General features: G+C 38.9%; 1 protein-coding gene across 4 annotated transcripts in view; it reads left to right on the top strand.

Moving 5' to 3' along the window:
• The window catches only part of RIGI (RNA sensor RIG-I), a 45,523-nt gene that overhangs the window by 4,087 nt on the left and 18,533 nt on the right, over positions 1 to 22,903 (top strand). For 2 of the 4 annotated variants that reach the window (XR_009603018.3, XM_060609532.3), the window contains exons 2-11: positions 4,460 to 4,594; positions 8,758 to 8,939; positions 10,340 to 10,487; positions 11,568 to 11,690; positions 12,790 to 12,891; positions 13,309 to 13,462; positions 13,998 to 14,256; positions 16,230 to 16,392; positions 18,118 to 18,237; positions 22,063 to 22,220. Coding sequence is in view for 3 of the 4 variants with exons in the window: in XM_060609532.3 (XP_060465515.2) it covers positions 4,460 to 4,594; positions 8,758 to 8,939; positions 10,340 to 10,487; positions 11,568 to 11,690; positions 12,790 to 12,891; positions 13,309 to 13,462; positions 13,998 to 14,256; positions 16,230 to 16,392; positions 18,118 to 18,237; positions 22,063 to 22,220 (1,544 nt within the window). In the remaining variant the exon portion in view is untranslated. The remainder of the gene's footprint in view (positions 1 to 4,459; positions 4,595 to 8,757; positions 8,940 to 10,339; positions 10,488 to 11,567; positions 11,691 to 12,789; positions 12,892 to 13,308; positions 13,463 to 13,997; positions 14,257 to 16,229; positions 16,393 to 18,117; positions 18,238 to 22,062; positions 22,221 to 22,903) is intronic. The other 2 variants (XM_060609535.3, XM_060609533.3) reach the window with 2 other exon arrangements.

Genomic DNA, 22,903 nt, shown 5'->3' with positions numbered 1-22,903 from the left:
AATGGCTATGTCTAATGTGTCTTCAGCTTTGTACCAACATCGAGATTAAAGAATAAGATTTAGGCCCTTCTTTAAAATACTGTACAGCTCAAGATTTTGGGGGTGGGAGACTGGTGAGGACAGATGTACACTAATGATTACAAAATGCTATGAGAGCTCCAAGGTAATTGACCCTTACTCTTGCTGTGTCTTATTTGCAATGACTGGAAGCTTGAGAGGAGCAAGACTCTCTGGACTGAATGGCTGCAGGCTTCAATTCAGGTGTTTCTGTCTAGCTTTTGAGACACATGATGACGGATGAATGCCATATTGTAAATTTGAATCCCAAGTGCCCTGTGCTGGAGATGAGCAGAGGCTTTAAGAAAAGAGGAAAAGGGAGGTGGTGCCTAGAAGGAGTTGAGATGAGAGAAGGGATCTGGCAACTCCTTTTCAGGCTCCAACTGCTGAAATATCTTTCCTGATGTGAGGCAGTTTTGGGAGATTACCTGAAAGCAGACAGGTAATTTGAAGGCTAATTTCTCTGTAAAACCAAGGGTTGTGGAGTGAGGAGTGAAAGAATACCATTAACAAAAGTGGCCTTCTGCTTTCTAGTTGTGCTCAGGGAGAAGTAACAAAGTAACATTCTAATGAGCCACAGAGTTGCTTGGGCCTCTGAAGAATATAAGCCCCTGCAAGAATCTCTTCTAGAAATCTTGGAATGAATGGAACACTAACAAACTATTGTGAATCCCATTCTTTCTTGCACTCATGTGTCCATTCAATGAACAACTCATATGTTAGGCAATATGCTAGCATTGGAGAGAATTTACACACTTACTACACGTATTATCTAATAGGAAGCATCATGCTAGGAACTGAAAAATCAGTGGTGAGTGTGATAGAAATGATCCTGACCTAACAGAAATAAGAGTGTGTATGCGAAGGCAGGTTGCTAACTAAGTACACCATAAATGATGAAATGTGGTAAGTTCTCTGATGGAAAACCATAGTGTGCTTTGGGAGCACATAGACAGCATAGTTTTTAATATATATAGTGGTTTTAATTTATAGTTATAGTGTAATCACAAAGTACGAAACGGGAAATAGAAAAAGCTAGCTGCAGAATGCTATAGTATTGTCTTATTTTTGAATGTTAAAGAAACAATAGAAGTTTCGTTTCCAGCTTCTTACCAAGGGCAACTGATACCATTTGGTTGGTTTATATTTTTCCTGTTCATTTCTTTATACTTTATAATGTGCACATGTATCCATAAACTTTTTTTCTTTCTTCTCATCTTTTTCAGTTTTCCGTTAGATTGATAAAGTTTCTCTATCCCCTATTTTTTTTTCTTGGATGCTTTGGAATCTCTGAATTCTATTGGTTAACCTTAATTGTGACAAGTATACTCGATCAGGATTCAGTTAGGGAGCTGAGACATGAGTGTTGTAGCTGAATATAAACTTTCTGCCTCATTTTTCCCACCTAGAAGTGGGAGCTTATCCACACTCTCCTTACGCCCAAAAATTCATTCCCCATGCACACATAAATACACCAATATGTTTAAATTACACCAGCAATATCCAATATCTCTTTTACCATAATCTTTGTCTCCACATGTTGGATATTGTACACTAGTTGAATCTTGGGAAAGGAGAATTGAAGCCATGTTTCTTCTGGAGAGCTTACATGGTCACTAGGGTGCTGCGGGGCTTTACTTATTTACTGGTTGTCCAGGATGTTTCAAGGCAGACTAGGTTGTGGGCTACAAGTTTTTTTGCAATATCCCTTTGGAGTAGAAGGCTAACCCTTATCTTGGAGGGGCCCTCCGTGAGCAGTATTCTGAGTATTTACCCATTCCTTCAGTAACATTTTCTGGACCATACATGAGCCAGACGCTTTGTTGATGATTAGAATACAAAGATGAAGACAAAAATGGATACAACATGTCCATGATCACTGTCAATGGGAAAAGATAGACACTCAGACAGTTACTGTGTACTATGCAGTGCCAGTGCTCTAGTCAGAGGCATGTAAAGAGACCAAGAAAGCACAGAAAAGAGATCAAGAAATTCTACCTTGAGAAGCTGGCTATGGCATCACAGAGTGGCCAGGATGGCAAAGGTAGTAGGAAAGTACCAAAAATAGAATTTTCCCTGCATTGAACTCCCAGTGCTTTTGAGGAAGCAGGAGATATCAGGACTAGGTAGCAGCAGGATGGACCTGACCTTGTGCAGAGTGAAGCTAACCTGCCCAGGATGCAGCAAGACAGTTTCCCTGGGAAGGTTTCAGCTGTGACTGGGACTTATCTGGACCTTCATGCGGGAGAGGCCAGTTGTGGCTGGTGGAATGTCTAAGGAAAGAATAAAGGGCAAGGAGGCCTGGGAGTAAGAACCCACCTCTAAGGATAGAGTCTAAGAACAGGATTAACTATCCCAAAGGATAGGGTACAGTTGTGTGCCCAGGGAAGTTGGGGTAGGCAACAAGATTGTGTTGTCCCTAAAAAAGATACGTTGAAGTCTTAACCTCCACTACCTCAGAATGTGAACTTACTTGGAAATAGGATCTTTATAGAGGTAATCAGTTAAGGTTGAGGACGTGCTGGTGTAGGGTGGGATCCTAATCAATGTGGTTGGTGTCTTCATAAGAAGATAGCCATGTGAAAATACTGAGAGACAAAGAGAATGTCATGTGAAGATAGAGGCAGAGATTGGAGTGATGTGGCCACAAGACAGACAAACAGAGGGGAGAATAACATGAAGAAAGAGGCAAAGATTTGATGTGGCCACAAACCACGGAATGCTAGGAGCTGGAAGGGAAGTGGGATGTATTGTCCCTTAGAGCCTTCAGAGGAAGTGTGCTCCTGCCAGCATCTTGATTTCAGACTTTTGGTCTCTAGAACTGTAAGAGAATAAGTTTCTATTGTTTGAAGGCCACCAGTTAATGCTAATTTGTTATTGCAGCCACAGAAAACTAGTATGGATAGATAAACTAAAAAACAGAAGTGTTGGCAAGGATGTGTTAAAAAATTGGAATCCTCATAAATTTCTGGTGGGAATATAAAACGTATAGCTCCTTTGGAGAGCAGTTTGATAATTCCTTACACTGTTAAATGGAGTTACCATATGACCCAGCAATCTCACACATAGGTATAAACTCAAGAGAAATGAATACATATGTGTATGTAAACACTTGTACATGACTGTTCATTGCATTGTTATTCAGAATAGCCAAAACGTGGAAACAACCTAAATGCTCATTAACTGATGAATGGATGGACAACAGGTGGTGTATCCATACAATAGTATATTATTCGGCAATAAAAAGGAATGAATGATACAAGCTACAGCATGAATGAATCTTGAAAACGTTATGCTTAAGTGGAAGAACCCACTTACAAAGACCACATATTGTATGATTTCATTCATATGAAATCTCCAAAGTAGGCAAATCTGTAGAGACCCAAGTAGATTAGTGGTTACCAAGGGGTTAAGGGGAAGGGAGATGGGAGTGGCTGGTACAAGATTTCTTTTTACTAGTCAGAGTGTACTAAAATTAGATAGAGATGGCTCCACAACTCTAAAAACCATTGAATTTTGCACATTGAAAGTGTTAACTTTACTGTTCCAAGACAGAGACCTTGGCAGAGAAGGAGGCTATCCCTTCCTTTCTTCATTCATTCAATGTCTATTATGTGCTGGGTCCTCTTTTAATCTCTGAGGATACAGTGGTTAACCAGTCAGGCAACTGGTTTACTTCTTGGAATTTACATTCCACTGACAATAGGGGGAAAAAAAGGGACACTATCAAGTGTCAGGTCATTTGAAGGCAACCATTTGGTCACCACCCCAGACATGGAGTTAGTGTGTCAAGTTAGCAAGACCACCAGCAGTTGGGTGGATAGTTTTCTACCTGGTCTCATTGTGTTTCTGTTTAGCTTCTCTTGTGTGTCATATTTCATGCCATTCAAGCAAAAGCCTAGAAAGAGGACCATGAAAACATCACTCCATTTCTAACTCTTTCTGAGTCCAGTGTAATTAAAGATGCCATGGAGTGGTCCTATCCTCACACGCTTTTAGTCCTACAGTTAATTCAGACTTTTGAACAAGAGATTATCAAAATGTTGGAAGAAGACTTTGTTCTTCCATCTAATCCAGTGCTATAATGACTTCTTTGCTGTGGGGATGCTTTCTCAGAGATTGTTAGGAAACTCCCTTTTTAAGGGATTGCTTTAGAGCATGTTCCCAGACTTCCATACCAAACTAGAAGAAGTTTCTGGAGAGGATGGGTAGGTGGGCTTAGTTGGTGAAGAATGGCCATACTCTGCCTGAACAGAGGGTTTGCTGCCTTCTTGCCTTCCATTGCTGTGATTTGTTAAAATCACCATCCCCATTTGATTAGGTCTGACAACCCTTTGCAGGTTTTTCTTCCAGTGATTAGTGATTCTGCAGTTTGATAAGTCACTCTCGCTTCTGTTTATAGATGAGGTGCAGTATATTCGGGCTGAGAAAAACAATAAGGGCACGATGGAGGCTGCCTCACTTTTTCTTAAGTTCCTATTGGAGCTCCAGGAAGAAGGCTGGTTCCGTGGCTTTTTGGATGCCCTTGCTCATGCAGGTTAGTTCATTATTCTTACAAATCAGAGTATGTTACTTGACTGTTTCAAAATGCTGTAAAAGTGAAATACTATTAATTTTGAGCTATCCCCATGTACTTCCTGTTTCTTAATCTGAGGCAATGTAAGGGATTATTTTCAGCCAGATAATATAATTGCCTACCTGAAATATCCACAGGGAGCTACAGAGTGATTATTGGGAGAGTTTATTATTGGGCAAGTATATTAGGTATAAGATGAAAATACAAAAATTAGTTGCATTTTTGCACCATACACAAAAATAAACCCAAATTGGATTAAAAACTTACATGCAAGACCCAAAAGCAGAAAATTCCTAGAAGAAAACATAGGAAGTAATTTCTTTGACATCAGCCACAGAAACATTTTTCTAGATTTGTCTCCTTTGGCAAGGGAAATAAAAGCAAAATTAAACTATTAGGACTACTACAAATAAAAAGCTTTTTTTACACAGCAAAGGAAACCATCAACAAAACAAGAAAACAACCTACTGAATGGGAGAAGTTACTTGCAAATGACATATCCAATAAGAGGTTAATATCCAAAATATATGAAGAACTTCTATAACTCAACACCAAAACCCCCAAACAATTCAGTTAAAAAGTGGGCAGCAGATGTGAGTAGACATTTTCCCAAAGATAGCCAGATGGCCAACAGACACATGGAAAGATGCTTAACATCACTCATTATCAGAGAAATGCAAATCAGACCACAATGAGATAGTCCCTCACATCTGTCAGATTGGCCAAAATAAAAAACACAAGAAATAATAATTATTGGTGAAGATATGGAGAAAAAAGAACCCTTGTGCACTGTTAGTGGGAATGCAAACTGGTTCAGCCACTGTGGAAAACAGTATGGAGGTATCCCAAACATTAAAAATAGAATTACTGTATGATCCTATGATTCCACTACTAAGTATTTACCCAAAGAAAACAAAAACACTAATTCAAAGGGATATATGCACCACTATGTTAATTGCAGCATTATTTACAATAGCCAAGATATGGAAGCAAGTGTCCATTCATAGATGAATGGGTAAAGATGTAGTATATATACTATGGAATATTACTCAGCCATAAAAAAAGAATGAAATCTTGCCATTTGCAACATGTATGGATCTATAGGGTGTAATGCTAAGTGGAGTAAGTCAGGCAGAGAAAGACAAATAGCATATGATTTCACTCATAGGGGGAATTTAAGAAAGAAAACAAACAAAGAAAAAGATAAAAAATAGACTCCTAGATATAGAGAACAAACTGGTTGTTGCTAGAGGGGAAGTGGTTATGGGGAGGTGGGTGAAACAGATAAAGGGGATCGAGAGTACACTTACTGTGATAAGCACTGAGTGAGTAATGTATAGAATTGTTGAATCACTATGTTGTGCACCTGAAACTAATTTAACATTATGATAATTTTACTGAAATAAAAATAAAGCATAAAAATTGGTTGCATTTCTACGCACCAGAAGCAAATAGAAAATGTAGTCCAAAATGGATACCACTTACAATAGTCACAAAAGTTGTAATGTATTTAGGAAAAAAACCTAGCAAAAGTTGTGTAAGGTCTGAATGGAGAAAATGATAAAGTGTTATTGAAAGATATTAAAGAAGTCCTATTAAAGTGGAGATATATACCCATGCACATTGAGAGGAAGACTTGATACCATAAAAATATCAGCTCTCTCAACATTGATATTTATATTCAGTACAATTGTTATTCCTTCTCAGCCTTTTGACTAAAATCAAGTGTTATATTCAATACAACTTTAGTAAAAATACTACATGGTTTTTCATGCACTTGACAAATTTCTAAATGATTCTAAAATGTAAAAGGAAGAATTATGATCTAAGAATAGGACATTCCTGAAGAAGACTTAAATAGGCTGGGGTTTCCTCTTCTAGATAACAAGATTTATTTTAGAGCCATAGGCATTGAGACAGCTTAACGTTGATCCTGGCATTGACCAACTGACCAATGAAATAGAATAGAGAGCCTTCAATTAAATTCCTATATTTATGAAAACCTGATATATTTGAGACCACTTGAAAGGGAGGACCATTAGGAATGGAGGGACTTTTAATAAATTGCAGTGTGCCATTATAGACAGAATGATGTTAAAAACCAAATAAACCCTAACTTACATACCCATGTAAAACAAATTTGTATTCCTTAGCTCATTCCATTCGCACATACACACAAAATGAATTCACCAGAATTAAAGACTTAATTCCAAAAGGCAAAAATTTAACAATTGTAGAAAAGAATATAGAATAATAATTTATGACCTTGGGGTATAGCAGGATTTATGAAACGATACATTAAAGCATTATCCATAAAAGACAAATTGACAAATCTGATTACATTAAATTAAAAACATCTCTTTATCACAACACTAAAGAAAGTGAAAAAACAAATCACAAACTGGAGAGGATTAATAGATGAGATTAATAGATTCTAGATTAATATCTAGAATGTGTTAAAAAGGCTTTAAAATTGTAAAAAGAAAGAAAACATCCACAGGGCAAAAGTGTGAACCAACATTACAAAGAATAGGAAGTAGAAAAGGTTAATAAACATAAAAGATTCTCAGGGCGCCTGGGTGGCTCAGTCGGTTGAGCGTCCGACTTCGGTTCAGGTCACAATCTCGCGCTCCGCGAGTTCGAGCCCCGCGTCGGGCTCTGGGCTGATGGCTCAGAGCCTGGAGCCTACTTCCGATTCTGTGTTTCCCTCTCTCTCTGCCCCTCCCCCGTTCATGCTGTGTCTCTCTCTGTCTCAAAAATAAATAAACGTTAAAAAAAAAATTAAAAAAAAAAAAAAAAGATTCTCAGCCCAATAGCAATTAGGGAATTGTGAATTAGGATAGCATTTTATTAACTACTAGATAGCAAAATTTAGGAAGTCCAACAAAGTTAAGACTTGGAGAGGATATTTAATCATGGGAAATCTTAAATGTCCCTATACAGAGTATAAATTAATACAAATATTTTGAAAAACAATTTGGCATCATCTTGTATGGGTCAACTCTCTTGTATCCCTCTATCCAAGAGTTTCACTCTTAAGTATGTGCCCTAGAAAAACTCACACATAGATTCCAGAATACACATATAAGAATGGTGGTAGAACACTTGTAATAACAAAACCAACCAACCAACCAACCAAAACTGGAAGCAACCCCAATGTCTTTCAGGAAGAAAATAGATAAATAAATTCTACAATATTGACACTTGGCCCATTATACCTCAGTGAAAATGTATGAACACAGCTACACATGACAACACAGGTGAAGCTTAGAAATGTAATATTAAACTTTTTAAAAAGCAGTGAAAATTACATTTAGTAGGATATAATTATGAAGTTCCAAACAAGCCAAACTAAACATACATTAAGGAGTTAAACGTATGCTAGGCAACTATTCAAAAAAAATGAAGGGAGTGTTACATCAAATACAGGATGGTAGTCTCTTTGCAGGGAGGGGAAGGGAGGGGTAAAAAGAAGTACACCCCCACAAAAGTCTTAGGAAACTCTAGTTGTTAAATTGGATAGTGGGTTCCCAAGTGTTCATTTTGTTGCAAGGTTCTTCCAAATAGAATGTGGGCTTTAGAGTGTGAGGCCTGGTGATTCTGTTTGAGAACCTTAGATTGAAGCATTCCTAGGTTACTACAGTTGGAGATGTTTTTCCTCCCTCAAATTTCCCTTTATACTTAATGTTTTCTTTTCTTGGAGTAATGTAGAAGGTTAAGTTCCTTAGGGGCAGGAATTAAGACTTATGTTTCTTTTTGCCCACTTTGCTACTTTGCACTGGGAAGATAATGATTGTATGATGTTTTGACTCCTTAGAAGATACAGAGGTTGTAGGTGAGATCCGCGGCACACTGTGGAAGGGAGATTTTATACTAAGACCAAATGTGAGACTTCACATTATCCTTAGCACTTTCTCCTAAGAGATAATAAATGTTGGAGGACCTAAAATGTTGGGTGCCTAAAATGAATATTGAGTTTTCTTTTTGAAAGATCATTAATTATTCAGGTGGTTCACAGATACCTTTTGGGTTCTCTCATTGTACATTCAAACATGATTGTATGATGTTAATCTTCAAATATCTTTTAGTTGGTTTCATAAAAGCCCCTATTTTCTTCTTTTCAGGTTATTCTGGACTTTATGAAGCCATTGAAAGTTGGGATTTCCAAACCATTGAAAGGTTGGAGGAGTATAGGTCACTGTTAAAGCGTTTACAACCAGAATTTAAAACTACAGTTAATCCAAAAGATATCCTTCCTGAAGTATCTAAATGTTTAATTAGTCAGGAATGTGAAGAAATTATGCAGGTAATTTAATTACTATATTTAATATAATTAATTAATTCGAATTAATTTAATATTAAATACTGAATTTTGGGGAAGTAATTTGAACATGGGAAATGTATTCTGTTTTCTCCACTGATTTAGACCCAAGAAAGATCACTGAAATCCACAAAAGTCCTCAATTCTAAGGCATAATTACCTAAAATAGTATTTTTAGTGGTGAACTGAATAATTTTTTTTTTTTTTTAAATTTTTTTTTAACGTTTTATTTATTTTTGAGACAGAGAGAGACACAGCATGAACGGGGGAGGGGCAGAGAGAGAGGGAGACACAGAATGGGAAGCAGGCTCCAGGCTCTGAGCCATCAGCCCAGAGCCCGACGCGGGGCTCGAACTCACGGACCGTGAGATCGTGACCTGAGCCGAAGTCGGACGCCCAACCGACTGAGCCACCCAGGCGCCCCGTGAACTGAATAATTTTTAATGTCACAGGTTTTTCAGGTTTGTCCTATTCAGTTAAAATTATTATTTTTGCGAATAATATTTTATGCAACTTTAAATTTGAACAGTTTAGCAAATAAAAAGAAAACCTATAGAGTCTAGTGGTTAAGTGTTCAGGCTTTGGACACAAATTTTGTTAGAATCCTAGTTCAACCATCTACTTGTGGTGTGATCTTAGGCAAGTTGCTTATTTTCTCTAAACCTCTTTTTTTATGTATAAAATGGAAATAATGATAGTATCTTATTAGCATGATACTTTTATAAGGATTAAATGAGATTATATATATATATTTTATATTTTGTAAAATATTTTTTATTATATATATATTATATATTGTATATATATTTATATTATATATTATATATTTATATATATTTATATTGTATATACATTTATATTATAATTGTATATATTTATATATATTTATATTATATATATTATATATATACATATTATATATATATATATGCTTATATATGCCTAGCACATAATCATAGATGCTCAATACATTTTAGTAACAATTAATAATAAAAATCATATAGGTCCCATTACCCTGAAAAAACCATTTGTTAATATTCTGTTATATTCTTCCAAATATCTCTTTATGCTAGTGTACCCTTATTTTGAATGGTTGTCAAATGGATTGTTTCCTAACATTGCTGCTGCTGATAGATACAAGGTCTCCAAGGAGGTGAGAACACCTGGCTTGACCTAGTGATGCCACGTGTAAAGACAAGGACAAAGGAAAGGGTGTCTTAAAAGGCACTATGTTGGATGGGGCAAAAATGGTCATGAATCAGACCTACTGAACCATATTATACAATGGTTTTTAAATTAGTGCTTGAATTGATGTTTCTTCAGATTTCCTTTCCATAAAAGGAAAACTTTTGAAATGATTGATTAACTTCAGTTGTCTTGCTTAGGTTTGTTCCAACAAGGGGCTGATGGCAGGTGCAGAGAAAATGGTTGAATGCTTTCTCAGATCGGACAAGGAAAACTGGCCCAAAACTTTGAAACTTGCTTTGGACAAAGAAGAGAGCAAATTCAGTGAACTGTGGACTGTGGACAAAGGTAGGATATTCCAGGGAAGAGCTCTGAAGGGTAGGAGGATCTGAAAACATGCTCCATCTTTCTCGTGGTTCTACTTAGGGCCTCTTTCATTCCTACATTTCTCACTCACTGTCAGAGGCATTTTGCCCTTCAGAGACCCATGGCTACATCTCAAGAGAGAGAGAGAGAGAGAGAGAGAGCAGCAGTGAGTTGAGTTCTGGGAGGTAAGTGGCTACTTCCCTGCAGAAGTAATTTGGTTGTGTCTAACCCCTAAAATGGACCAGGGCAAACTGCTCTCATCCAGAATTAGCCCATCTGGTCCAAAGGATTTGGGGAAGGCAGAGTCTGAACTCACTCTCTGGGTTTAAATTATCAGAGAAATAGCTTTAAAATTATAAGAATGAAAGGTTTGAACGCCAAGACTTGCCCCCTTTTCAGAGTAAGAATCATAATACACATAGCCTGGTTGTCTTGCCTGGGAGCCATCAGGAACTAAGCCAGAACAGGACTGAAGAAAACAGTGTGTTGTGATGAAATATCTGTGTTGTGATGAAACCATCATTTGGTTTCCTGAAGCTAACATCTTCTCAGAGCATTGTTTCAAAGTCTGAGTTTTCTAAACCATCTGAGTGTCTGGTCTTCGCTTTTCCTAGGTTTCTTTAAATCACAAGTTGTTCTGGAAAATGTCTATATAAATACACATCTGATTTCTTGGGTTAGGTCAAGAATGGAAGACATAAATACTTGCTAAATGTTGCTTCTCTAGTGTGCATGAGAATCTTCCGGGGATTTTGTTAAAGTGCACATTCTGATTTAGTAGGGACTCGAGAGCCTGCATTCCCAACAAGCTCTGGAAGTTGCTGGCCCATGTTCTACACTTTGAATAATAAAGTCCTAAATGACTTTGGAGTTCAGACTCCAAATTGAGACATCAAACTCTAAAAGATTCTTTTAATTGTTTTAGAAGGTGAAGCAAGTGGTTGTGCAAAATCTTAACAGAAGTTGAAAATTTTACTATTATGACCTCTTTGTAGGACTTGTGCTGTCAAGACAATAATCAGATCAGATGAAGATTCTGAGGTGTTTTTTGGTCTCATACAGGTGCAAAGAATATTGACGTGAAAGTTCTTGAGGATGATGAAATGGAAACTTCTGACATACAGATTTTCTACAAGGAAGAATCTGAATGCCAGAATCTTAGTCAGAATTCATGTCCATCTTCAGGTACCCAGCATTGTTCTTTTCCATAATGGTGTTCTTTAGGTATTTGGTGTAGGGACATGTCTTCCAGTGCCAAAAGCCATAGTCTTTTTTTTTTTTTTTTTTTTTTAATTTTCATTTTTGGGAGAGTGCAAGATGGGGAGGGGCAGAGAGAGGGGGACAGAGGATCCGAAGCCGGCTCTCCACTGACAGCAGTGAGCCTGATGTGGGGCTCGAACTCACAAACTGGGAGATCATGACCTGAAGTGAAGTTGGACGCTTAACCGACTGAACCACCCAGGCACCCCAGGGAAGAAATTCTGATTAATATTGACTAGTGTTAGAAGAAAAGTGTGATTTGGGGCTAACGCTACTGTAAGAAGAAAATTTACAGATTACTTTTGCAACCAAGCGATACCAGTTTTTTTTTGTCATTTCTGAATAAAATCAACAAATGTAAGTTGCTTTAAATTTTTCTGGTATGTAAAGGTCCTTAGCCTTTTAGAAATCTTCATTTTCTTTAAAATAGGTTGGAGTCAATAGATAATTTCTAAGATCTTTTCTGGCAGTAACATTCTATATGCTTATCTGTTAGTGAGAAAAAGCCTCTGGTTATTCCTTGGAACTTCTTGTTCTGTTGAGAGAAGATACTATGTGAAAGCCTGCAGAATAATAAAGCATGATTGCTCATCAGTATGAAATTGCTTTGGGAATTAAATGTTTACAGTTTGTTGCTTTTCAGAGACCTTGGAGGGATTTGTTGTTTTGTTCCATATAGCATTTCCTTTAACCAGTGGCCATCTGCTTGCTCTGAATTAGGCCATTCTTGCTTTAGTTTTCTCCTTACTAGATTTTGAGATTGTTTAAGAAAGAAATCTTTGTGGCTTTAAAGAAAAAAACAAAACAAAACTCTCGCCATTGGCACTTTGTCATTGATAGAGGATTCTGTACTTCACATCAATGGAGAAGCTAGAATGGTTAGCAAGAGGCAAGGATTCTAAATTTTCTCAAATGAGACCCTTCTTGCAAAGTCATAATTCCTGTCTATTTGATGATAGATAGCTATTTCTTTGATTCCTCAGAGCAGTAACTATTTGGAAATTTTGTTCCTTTTGTGTTACAGAAGTCTCTCATATTTACACCCCAGTGAAGCCAAGAAATTACCAACTAGAGCTTGCTTTGCCTGCTAAGGAAGGAAAAAACACAATAATATGTGCTCCTACTGGTAAGTTGATTGCCACTGCTTACGTGGTTTGTTTCTGTGTTTGCTTCCTTTTTTTTTTCATTTATTGAATACTGGGACAAAATGGGCAAGTGTCAATATTTTCCTTGCTCCATATGTCTTTTGAGAAGACTGTCCCAGTAATGGGGTCTCCAGGTATTTTAAGGAACTTGAAGAAGAAAAAAAAAATGCCCCCCTTTTTAGCTTGCTTTATGCCTTGACTATTTATTTGCATGTTACCTAGGAAGTAACTTGATATTTTCATGTCCTGGTGTAAATTCTGCTGCAGTTAACCCATCCACATTCTCAGTTTACCAATCAGTGCAGTGGTTTGAGGGGAGCCAACAGTAATTACCTTTCTACAGAAATATTTTAGTATACTATTAGTTACACATTTTCTTTTTCTTTTTATGTTAAAAGGTTGTGGAAAAACCTTTGTTTCACTTCTTATATGTGAGCATCATCTGAAAAAATTTCCGCAAGGACAAAAGGGGAAGGTTGTCTTTTTTGCTGTTCAACTCCCAGTGTATGAACAGCAGAAATCTGTGTTCTCAAACTATTTTGAAAGACTTGGGTAGGTATAACAGTTGGTCTTGTTTTTCTCCTCTAGTTTCATGTAACTGGTGTGTTTTTAGCTTTGTTTTGTTTTTGGAAAGCCATGATTCAAAAATTGATAGTAGATTGAGCCTTTATATAATCTATATACAATTCATTTTTCATGGATTCAAGTCCATTTTGTTAGGTACACTTGAAATCCTAAACTCCTTTGGCTAGCTCTTACAGAGTGAGTAAATGACCTGAGATAAATTTTACATTTAAATGGCACATTTAATTTTTTAATGATTTCATAGCTTATTTAACATTACTCTTTAAGTAGTATTTTCTTTCTTAATGACTTGAAAGAATTAATACATGCTAGCAACAATTATAACTAGCTTGCATTTGTTGATCATTTACTATGTGTAAGGCTCTGTGCTAAGCACTTGTCTCCAGATTCCTTTTGGAATTAGGAGAGCTTAATCAGTTGATGCTCTGCTCTAGTGTTTTATATCTTTGTGGTTCCTCATTCACATTGTGGTTGGTAATAGGGAATTTCTGTCATTTCCCAGGTACAAAGTTGCAGGTGTTTCTGGAGCAACGTCTGAGAATGTCTCAGTGAAACAGATTGTTGAGAACAATGACATCATCATTTTAACTCCACAGATTCTTGTGAATAGTCTTAAAAATGGGACTATTCCATCACTCTCTGTCTTTACTTTGATGATATTTGATGAATGTCACAATACTGGTAAACACCATCCTTATAATATGATCATGTTTAATTATCTAGATCAGAAACTTGGAGGATCTTCAGACCCACTGCCTCAGGTATCTCCAGATTCAGATGGATTCCTCAGAAGAGCTATAACCTTGCTAAATCCTATTTACTTACTCTTATGACCAAATTAAGGATGTTCTTTTCAGGTGCTAAGTCCAGATTGTATAGCCCATTGATTAATTTTGATTGTTTGATTGGTTCATTTATTCACTTAACAAACATGCCTCAGCGCCCCCCCCCCGCCCTGTGTTATCCATTGTGCTAGGCACTGGGGATACAAATATAAAAAGACATAGTCCTTGCTCTCAAACAGTTTAATTTCATGGGGAGCCAAACATGTAAAAATTATGTCATAATGTATGGCGATGGCACACTGTGGAGATGGGTACAAGCTGTAGTCAGAACAGGAGTGAAAACTCATGTGCTGTGAAAGTAAGGCAACACCCAAAAGAAGTTAGGCAAAAGCTAACAAGAAGGTACAAATTAGATAGCTTGATGGTCTTCAGGAAAGTCTGCTATGTGTCCAAAGGCACAGAGGTATGAGAGAGCATGGTGTGCCCGAGAGTCAAGAATTGTGAAACTCTTCAATATTGTTTGAGTATAGAATGTGAAGTAGTAAATAGCAGTAGGTGAGGCAGAATGGGGATAGAGGGAATGATTTATAGAACAGGATGTCAGGGGAGACCAGAGGGTATGGGGTAAGTAGGCAGATATATGCATTAGTCCAGGAGGGTAGATGGGACACCATTTTTGGTGTCATCAGAGGTGAGGGTGTGAAAGGAGTCAAGACAGAGAGTAGTTCATAGATGGGGACAGGAAAGGTGGGGAATCCCTGGCATTTAATCTCTCTTTTCTCTTAAATGTAGGAGAGGCAGAGAGATTATTTGCTGGGAATAATCAAGATGGGAATGGAGGAGGGAGCTCGGGGTGCATGGAAAGGATTTGAAATGGGAATTGCTTGGTTACACTGAGGATCCAGATAAGGTTGGAAACCATGAATTTATAGCATGGTATACTAGTGTCACATCATATAAAGTTCTCTAGCCCTAATAACTACCTCTTTAGGAAGCACAGGTTAAGAGAAATTCAGCATGTACCCATAGACAAAATTCAGTAGCAATCACATTTTTTAAAATTTATTGTTTAATGTTTATTCACTTTTGAGAGAGAGACCAGGGGAGGGGTCGAGAGAGAGGGGGAGAGAGAGACAGAGAGTGAGAGACAGACAGACAGACAGACATAGAATCTGAAGCAGGCTCCAGGCTCTGAGCTGTCAGCACAGAGCCCGATGCGGGGCTTGAACTCAACAGCAGTGAGATCATGACCTGAACCCCAGTCAGATACCCAACCGACTGAGCCATCTAGGTGCCCCCAGCAATCACATTTCTTAAAGCTTCTTCTAGAAAAAAATTGGTGGTTAACTAGATTTCTTGCTAATGAGTCAGTTATTCAGTATTTACTGAGTGGCTATTCAAGTAGAACTTAAATTGTTAGGTGACCATTAAGCTAAATTTTTTATAAATCTTGTTACTGAATTCACACAACTACCATTTTAAATAGCTGTTGTTTCCCAACTTTTAGAGACAGCTGACATGTGTCCCTGCGTTGTTCAGGGACATGCAGCCAGTGTGACATGGTTGAGTTTAGAATGGAATTGTGTCTGATTTTAGTCCCTTTCCTTTCAGTATGTTGTTCTACACATTATGGGGGACACAAGAGTAGAGAAGAGAAGTCCTTCCTTGAAAGGGTTTCCACTCTTGGTTTCTTTGCTGATTCATGTTCATCGGATGAGTTCCGACTTTTGCATTTATTCAGTGCTTTGCCTAATGGGGACCTTTCCATTTGCAATGTCATGGAAAATATCAGAAAAAATAAATACTGTTCTTGCTCTTTATGGGAAATTAGTAAAAACAAAACAAAACAAAAAATAAAACCTGACTTTAACAGGAAAGAGTTGTATGCAGGATTGTGGAAATGGCATGCAGTTTCCCAGGCATCTGATGATTTGCAATGCTCCTCACAGGTCATTGGGCTGACTGCCTCGGTTGGCATTGGGGATGCCAAAAGCACAGCAGAAGCCGTGGAATATATCTGCAGACTGTGTGCTTCTCTTGACACATCAGTGATAGCAACAGTCAAAGACAACTTGGAGGAACTGGAAGAAATTGTTTATAAGCCCCAAAAGTGTAAGTGGAATCCCATAGCGTGCCCTTTAGGACTTTGTTACCCTCCGCGTTTCTTAGTTCAGAGCCATTTGGATGAATACTGAGTTTTTACCTTTTCCGTTTAGTGGAAAATATTTCACCCCAAACTTGGGAAATAATTACATTTCACAGCTGTCTCCTTAGCTGAGCTGTATCCCCAGGCAGTGGACAAACCTCAGGAGGGGACTGTCCTAAAACAAACATTCTTATTCTTCAGTTTGATAAAATTCTTTTTTTTTTTTGGTTTTGTGTTTTTGATAAAGTTCTTATAAAGATACTAACAATGAGGCGTGATGAGAAAAATCACAGCATGTAGGGGCGCCTGGGTGGCTCAGTTGGTTAAGCATCCAACTTCAGCTTAGGTCATGATCTCACAGTCTGTGAGTTCGAGCCCCGCATCAGGCTCTGTGCTGACAGCTCAGAGCCTGGAGCTTGCTTTTAATTCTGTGTCTCCCTCCCTCTCTGCCCCTGCCCCATTCACGCTCTGTCTCTCTCTATCAAAAAATGAATAAACGTTAAAAAAATTTTGTTTTAAAAATTAAAATCACAGCATGTAAATGGCTAAGAGCTGGGCTCAGCCCTTCCCTGTGTTGCATGTCTGAGGAGGAGACTGTGTGGTCATTTATTATTTGAGTATGGATGTGATGATTTGGGTTGAAAGGAAATTAATCTGAATTCATTGTATTTTTCCTCAGCAGATCAGTATTTGATTTTTTAAAAAAGATTTGAGTAGCAAATGTTTATTAAATTACAATGCTATACTGACCCAACAAGGAAGAGAGGAAGTGGAGACATATATACCTTTCTCTTTGCTTTGGGGATAGTGTATGACTGTATAAGGCAGAACAAACAGACATGAGATAGCCAGAGAGGGGCAGTTAAGTTCCCTTCTGGGAGCTGCCTGTAAGGATTTTAGGGAAGGCACCTAATCTAAACTTTTTAGTATCAAGTACAAATTTCTTTAAAATCCAGTCCCTCTGCCCTCTGTGCTTCATCTCCTCCCCCTCCCATAAGCCCAACCTTGTCACATTCCTCTGGGCTCCTCATGTGCATCGTGTGCTTTCTCCTTTCCTCTTCCCCTATTTACCCGACAACATTTCCTCCTTTGGAAGGATTAGAGATTCTTTTTCTTGTGCTCCATGATACCTTGCACATAGTTATTGTTATAGCACTTTACTGTGGTTATTTGGCTACACATATTTCTCCCCTAAGAACACAGACCTCTCTGGACCACAGAGTGTGTTCCTTTCAACTGTTTATCACCAGAACATGGCATATGGTAGGCAGGGAATAAGTTTGTGCTGAAACAATGCAATAATGAATTTTAGGAACAATGTGAACACTTCTGAGGGTTGGGTGAGAAAGGAGAAGATCAAAGAAAAGAGACTGAAAAAGTGTTGTATTTGCAGAGATAAGATTGATACCAGCCTTGTCAAAGTAGAGTTGAGTAATAAGAAAACCAGAGTGAGAAGTCAGATTAGACCCAGACCATGAAAAATGAAGATGTTAGAATCTGTGCATTAAGCATTAGGGAGCTATTGCAAGGTTTCTGAAGATTTGATATATGATTTAGACTACCTGCCTGTGAGCTTGGGGCCTTAGGTCTTACAGAAGAAATAACAGAGGCAGAGAAAGGTGTGCAGATGCCTACTTTGAAGTATGATGTGTTCTTCCTGAAAAATACTCACTTTACTCTGATGGCTCTAGTTTTCAGGAAAGTGGAATCACGGACCACTGACAGATTTAAATGCATCATCTCTCAACTGATGAGGGAAACAGAGAGTCTGGCAAAGAGTATCTTTGACGAAATCGGTACCATAACTCTCGGTGAGATAAATCTCATTTTGCGTTCTCTCCACTTAGGAATAGCCATGTATTATTCCCTAGTGTCTTTTTGCATTCTCTTCAGTTCAGACAGTGTCAAGACTATATCAAGAGGTTAGCCTTCTTGATTATAGGTTATTGAGGAACCTTAAAATTCCTTCTTTAGTCTCGTTTTTTTTTAATCCAAAGTAAATCTGTGTTGACTTACATACCTGAAAAATACCATATTTCAATCAATTCATGACTTTCTTAATCTCTGCAATTAGCTTTCTGTTCTTCCTACTTATATGAAAATATAAATTCCCTATTTATATGAAACCACCATTTCCCTGATGGATCAGATTGAAACAGGAGGTGACCTTTGATTCTTTGTTCTTCTGAGACTTTCTCACGAAGTCACCCAAGTTCTCTTCTTCTCTTTTGTTCTTTCATTCATTCACCAGATATTCATTGTGCTAGCTAATGGGAATAACAAGGTTAAAGACATAGTCCCAACCTTGGGGAATTCACAGTCAAATAATGAGAATCAGATGCAGGGGGCTTCCACACAGCAGGGCAGAGGTACACACTGGGTGCCGTGGGAGCACGTTGGGAACTTTGGCCTAGAGTGGGCTGCAGGGAAAGCTCTCTGGGATGGGATGATGCCTGAGACAATCTTGAAGCTTGAGGCCAAGTTAAGAAAGAGACAAGTGAGATTGAAAAGGTGTCAGGCATTGAAGGAAGAGAATGTTTCAGGAACTGCAAGCATCTCATGGTGCTCGTAATACATGAGTAGTAGAAAGAAGTGAGTAGAAAGAGGCAGGGGCCAGACAGGGAAAGACTTGGTAGGACTGAGTTTGACTTTCTCCTAAAAGCAGTGCAAAGCACCTGAAGATTTTAAACTGATGGATGAGGTGATAAGGATACCAGTGAACAAAGAGGGCCAAACAGAGGCAGTCAAGACAGGTTGGTAGAGGGAGGAGGCTTGTGCAGAGCCCTGCAAACAGGAAGTATTCAGATTTCATGGCCAGCTGGCTTCGGATGGGAGTGGGGGTGACTTCCACTGGGCTTCTGGCTTGTGCACTTGTAGGTACACCGGTGGGTAGTGCTGCTTCCACCACTAGGAGCAGCTCTGGAGATGCTGAATTTGTGAGTTCACCTTTTTCACACTTACTTTACTTTTTTTTCTCTTCTCTTTTTCTTTCACAGCTTGCTTTAGGACTTAATCTCACAGCTGGCTGGCTGGCTTACCCACCCCTACTCATTTCTCCATTCAACCCGCCATTACCTGGTTGGTCTTTCTGAAATACCAGTTTGATCGTGTCAGTATCCTGCTTGAATCTCTCTGCCTTACAAGCAAAGCCCTCTAAGCCTCTGACCTGCCAGTTTGATCCCTGCCTGCACACTCTGGTTCTACTTATCTTTCCAGTTTTATCTGACACTCCTTCCATACTTGAATCCTTTGATTTAGCAGTTCCTCGAACACGCTCATTCACTCATCATTCACCTGGTCCTAGGCCATATGCCAGGTGATGGGAATATAGCATGGACCCTGAGATACAGCTCCTACCCTTGTGGTATTTCCAGTGTAATGTGTAAGGCCAAAATTAGATAAGTAATAATAAAACAACAGGATAGGGGTAGGTGGGTGGTGGTGGTAAGGTGTGTTTCAGGCAGAGGAAACAGTGTGTGCAACAGCCAGGAAAGTGGACTAAGTATGTGGATTTCCATTAGTCTTGTCAACTGCTGGAGATAAGAATCAGAAACAGGCAGGGGTGCCTGGGTGGCTCAGTCGGTTAAGTGTCTGACCTCAGCTCAGCTCATGGTCTCACAGTTTGTGAGTTCGAGTCCCGTGTCAGGTTCTGTGCTGACAGCTCAGAGCCTGGGCCCTGCTTCAGATTCTGTCTCCCTCTGTCTCTGCCCCTCCCCTGCTCACACTCTGTCTATCTCAAAAATAAATAAATATTTTTAAAAATTAAAAAAAAAAAAAAAAAAGAATTAGAAGTAGTCAGAGACTAGATCACAGAGGATCCTGGGAGCCGGGTAGGATCTGGCCAGAGAAATCCCCTAAAGCCTTTTAAGCATTGGGGTAGCATAGTGTCTCATCTGCAGTTTTGCGAACCCACTCTAGCTGCTGAGTGGGCAGTGGATTGGAGGGAACAAAGCAAGAAGTAGGGAGACGAGTTAAGAGGCTGTCACATTATCCAGGAACACTATGATGTGATTAAACTGGGGAAGTAGCAGAAGGTTAGAGAGACATGGATTTCTACCTTCTTATTCCTCCCACCTCTAATTCTCTACCTCCACCTTTTCCCCAGTCCATATCCTATCAGCAGTTCATTTCCCCATTGCTTAACTCATTTTCACACCCACCCGTGTTCAAGAAATACTTGTTAATTCATCTGGCCACCTTGTTTATAGTTGGGGCTGGGAAAGAAGCATGTCAGTGCTACTTGTCTGAGTAGCCTCCTTTGTTCCTCCTGTTAAACATGAAAGGGTGAGAGGAGCAATTTAACCCAGAAATATAGCTCTTGCCTGTGAGTTTTATTATACTGTGCTCTTAACAGGGAGACCTGGAGATTCAATCCCAGAATAACTCACAGACTGAGCCGCTTGAGATCAGGCTTCGGTCTTCTACATGCTTTTACCCCCAGGACCCTGCACAGAGCCTGGACCACAGCATATGCTCAATGCTTAGACCAAGCAACTGAGATGAGGCATAGCTTAGGAGATGCACACATACAGAAGCATCCATGACAAGCTCTTTGCTCAGCCCTGTGAGTGATGCTGTGGAGATCAGATGGCTTCAGTTTACAGCAAGGCAGAATAGACTGTGTTGAGTTCTTTCTCTCCTGCTTTTAAATATCCTCCTGATGAAGCTCATGAGACCTGTTATTTTTATTCACTACTTCATTTTTAAAAGCAAAGTTAGATATCTTCATGTCCATTGTTTTACTTCTGGGCTGCTTTGGTTGTTAGCTCACAAAGCTGGTAAGATTTGGGTATCAGACACACCAGGATTTGCATTCCTGCACTCCCCCATGTACTAGCTGTGTCACTTTGGATAAACTACTTTGCTTTTCTGAGCTTTGGTTTCCTCACCTGTAAAATGTAACCTCTACCTTACAGATTTGTGAAAATGAAATAAGGAGTACTTTGATTTCTTGGTGCAGAGAGTATTCAGTAAGCAATCATATGCAAACACAGATATACTGCTGCTGAAAACTATTTCAGGAGGAATATTCTGTTTACAGAGAGTAAGAAAAAAATTAGGTGGGGGGGCACCTGGGTGGCTCAGTTGGTTAAGTGTCCAACTTTGGCTCAGGTCATAATCTCGTGGTTCGTGAGTTCAAGCCCTGTGTAGGGCTCTGTGCTGACAGCTCATAGCCTGGAGCCTGCTTCAGATTCTGTGTGTCCCTCGCTCTCTGCCCCTCCCCTACTCATGCTCTCTCTCTCTCAAAAATAAATAAACTTTTTAAAAAACTTAAAATAGGGGCGCCTGGGTGGCGCAGTCGGTTAAGCGTCCGACTTCAGCCAGGTCACGATCTCACGGTCCGTGAGTTCGAGCCCCGCGTCAGGCTCTGGGCTGATGGCTCGGAGCCTGGAGCCTGTTTCCGATTCTGTGTCTCCCTCTCTCTCTGCCCCTCCCCCATTCATTCTCTGTCTCTCTCTGTCCCAAAAATAAATAAAAAACGTTGAAAAAAAATTTAAAAAAAAAAAAAAATAAAAAAAAAATAAAAAACTTAAAATACATTTTTAATAAAAAAAAAGAAAATTAGAGGGTGAGGCATGCTTAGAACTTTAAATGGCTGATCATATGGCATAATGAAAACCTTTTTCTTCTTCCAGAAGGTATATCTCAAATTCAAAATAGGGAATTTGGAACGCAGAAATATGAACAATGGATCGTTACTGTTCAGAAAGCATGCACGGTGTTTCAGTTGCCTGACAAAGATGAAGAGAGCAGGATTTGTAAAGCACTGTTTTTGTACACTTCCCATTTGCGGGTATGTGGCTTCTTTGCAAAAGTGTATTTTAGTTTTAGCACCTAACTGGGAGCTTTGCTCTGGTAGCTGAGAGAACATCAACTTTTCACCCTGTTTCAAGAGCTCACTTAGGAACTTTCCAAAAGGTTCCTATGAAGCAAACTTTAAAGTTACCCCATTTAGCATCTTCTCTGCCTACTGAAACTTAACACTAGTAGAAACAGGATGGAAACAAAGGCTGGGATTCTATGCCATGCCTCTAGCATTGCTATGATTGACATGATTGAAAGAAATTGGGGGATGATGACCATTATTGTAGATATGTGATTGGTGACAGTCATCTTGAAAGTTCATTAGGTGACTCCTGCTACCTTATCTTGAGCATATGTTTTCTTACCTTTGGCAAAGCCACAGGCTCAGAAATCCAGAGTCTTTGGTTGCTTACTGGTTAACCAAGAAGTTGAGAAACAACCATCACCTCTGCTCATCATGCCATTGAAAGTATTTAAAAATGCACTCAGTCTGTATGCATTTTTGGAATTTAATGAATTTAGTTGAATATTTGGTGTAGGTGGTCAGCACCATCATTCTGAACAGGTGCAGTTGCAATTCAGTGATGGCTTTGGATGTATGAAGAGATTAAGTCGAATGTCTGAATCATGAGGCAAGTTGATGTGGAAATTGATTTGCTCTTGTTCTTTAAT

The sequence above is a fragment of the Panthera onca genome, chromosome D4 (genome assembly GCF_046562875.1).
Source record: "Panthera onca isolate mPanOnc1 chromosome D4, mPanOnc1 haplotype 2, whole genome shotgun sequence".
In the NCBI taxonomy this organism is placed as follows: domain Eukaryota; kingdom Metazoa; phylum Chordata; class Mammalia; order Carnivora; family Felidae; genus Panthera; species Panthera onca.
Note: the sequence above shows the minus strand (reverse complement) of the source record. Positions and strands in the feature narration are given on the sequence as shown.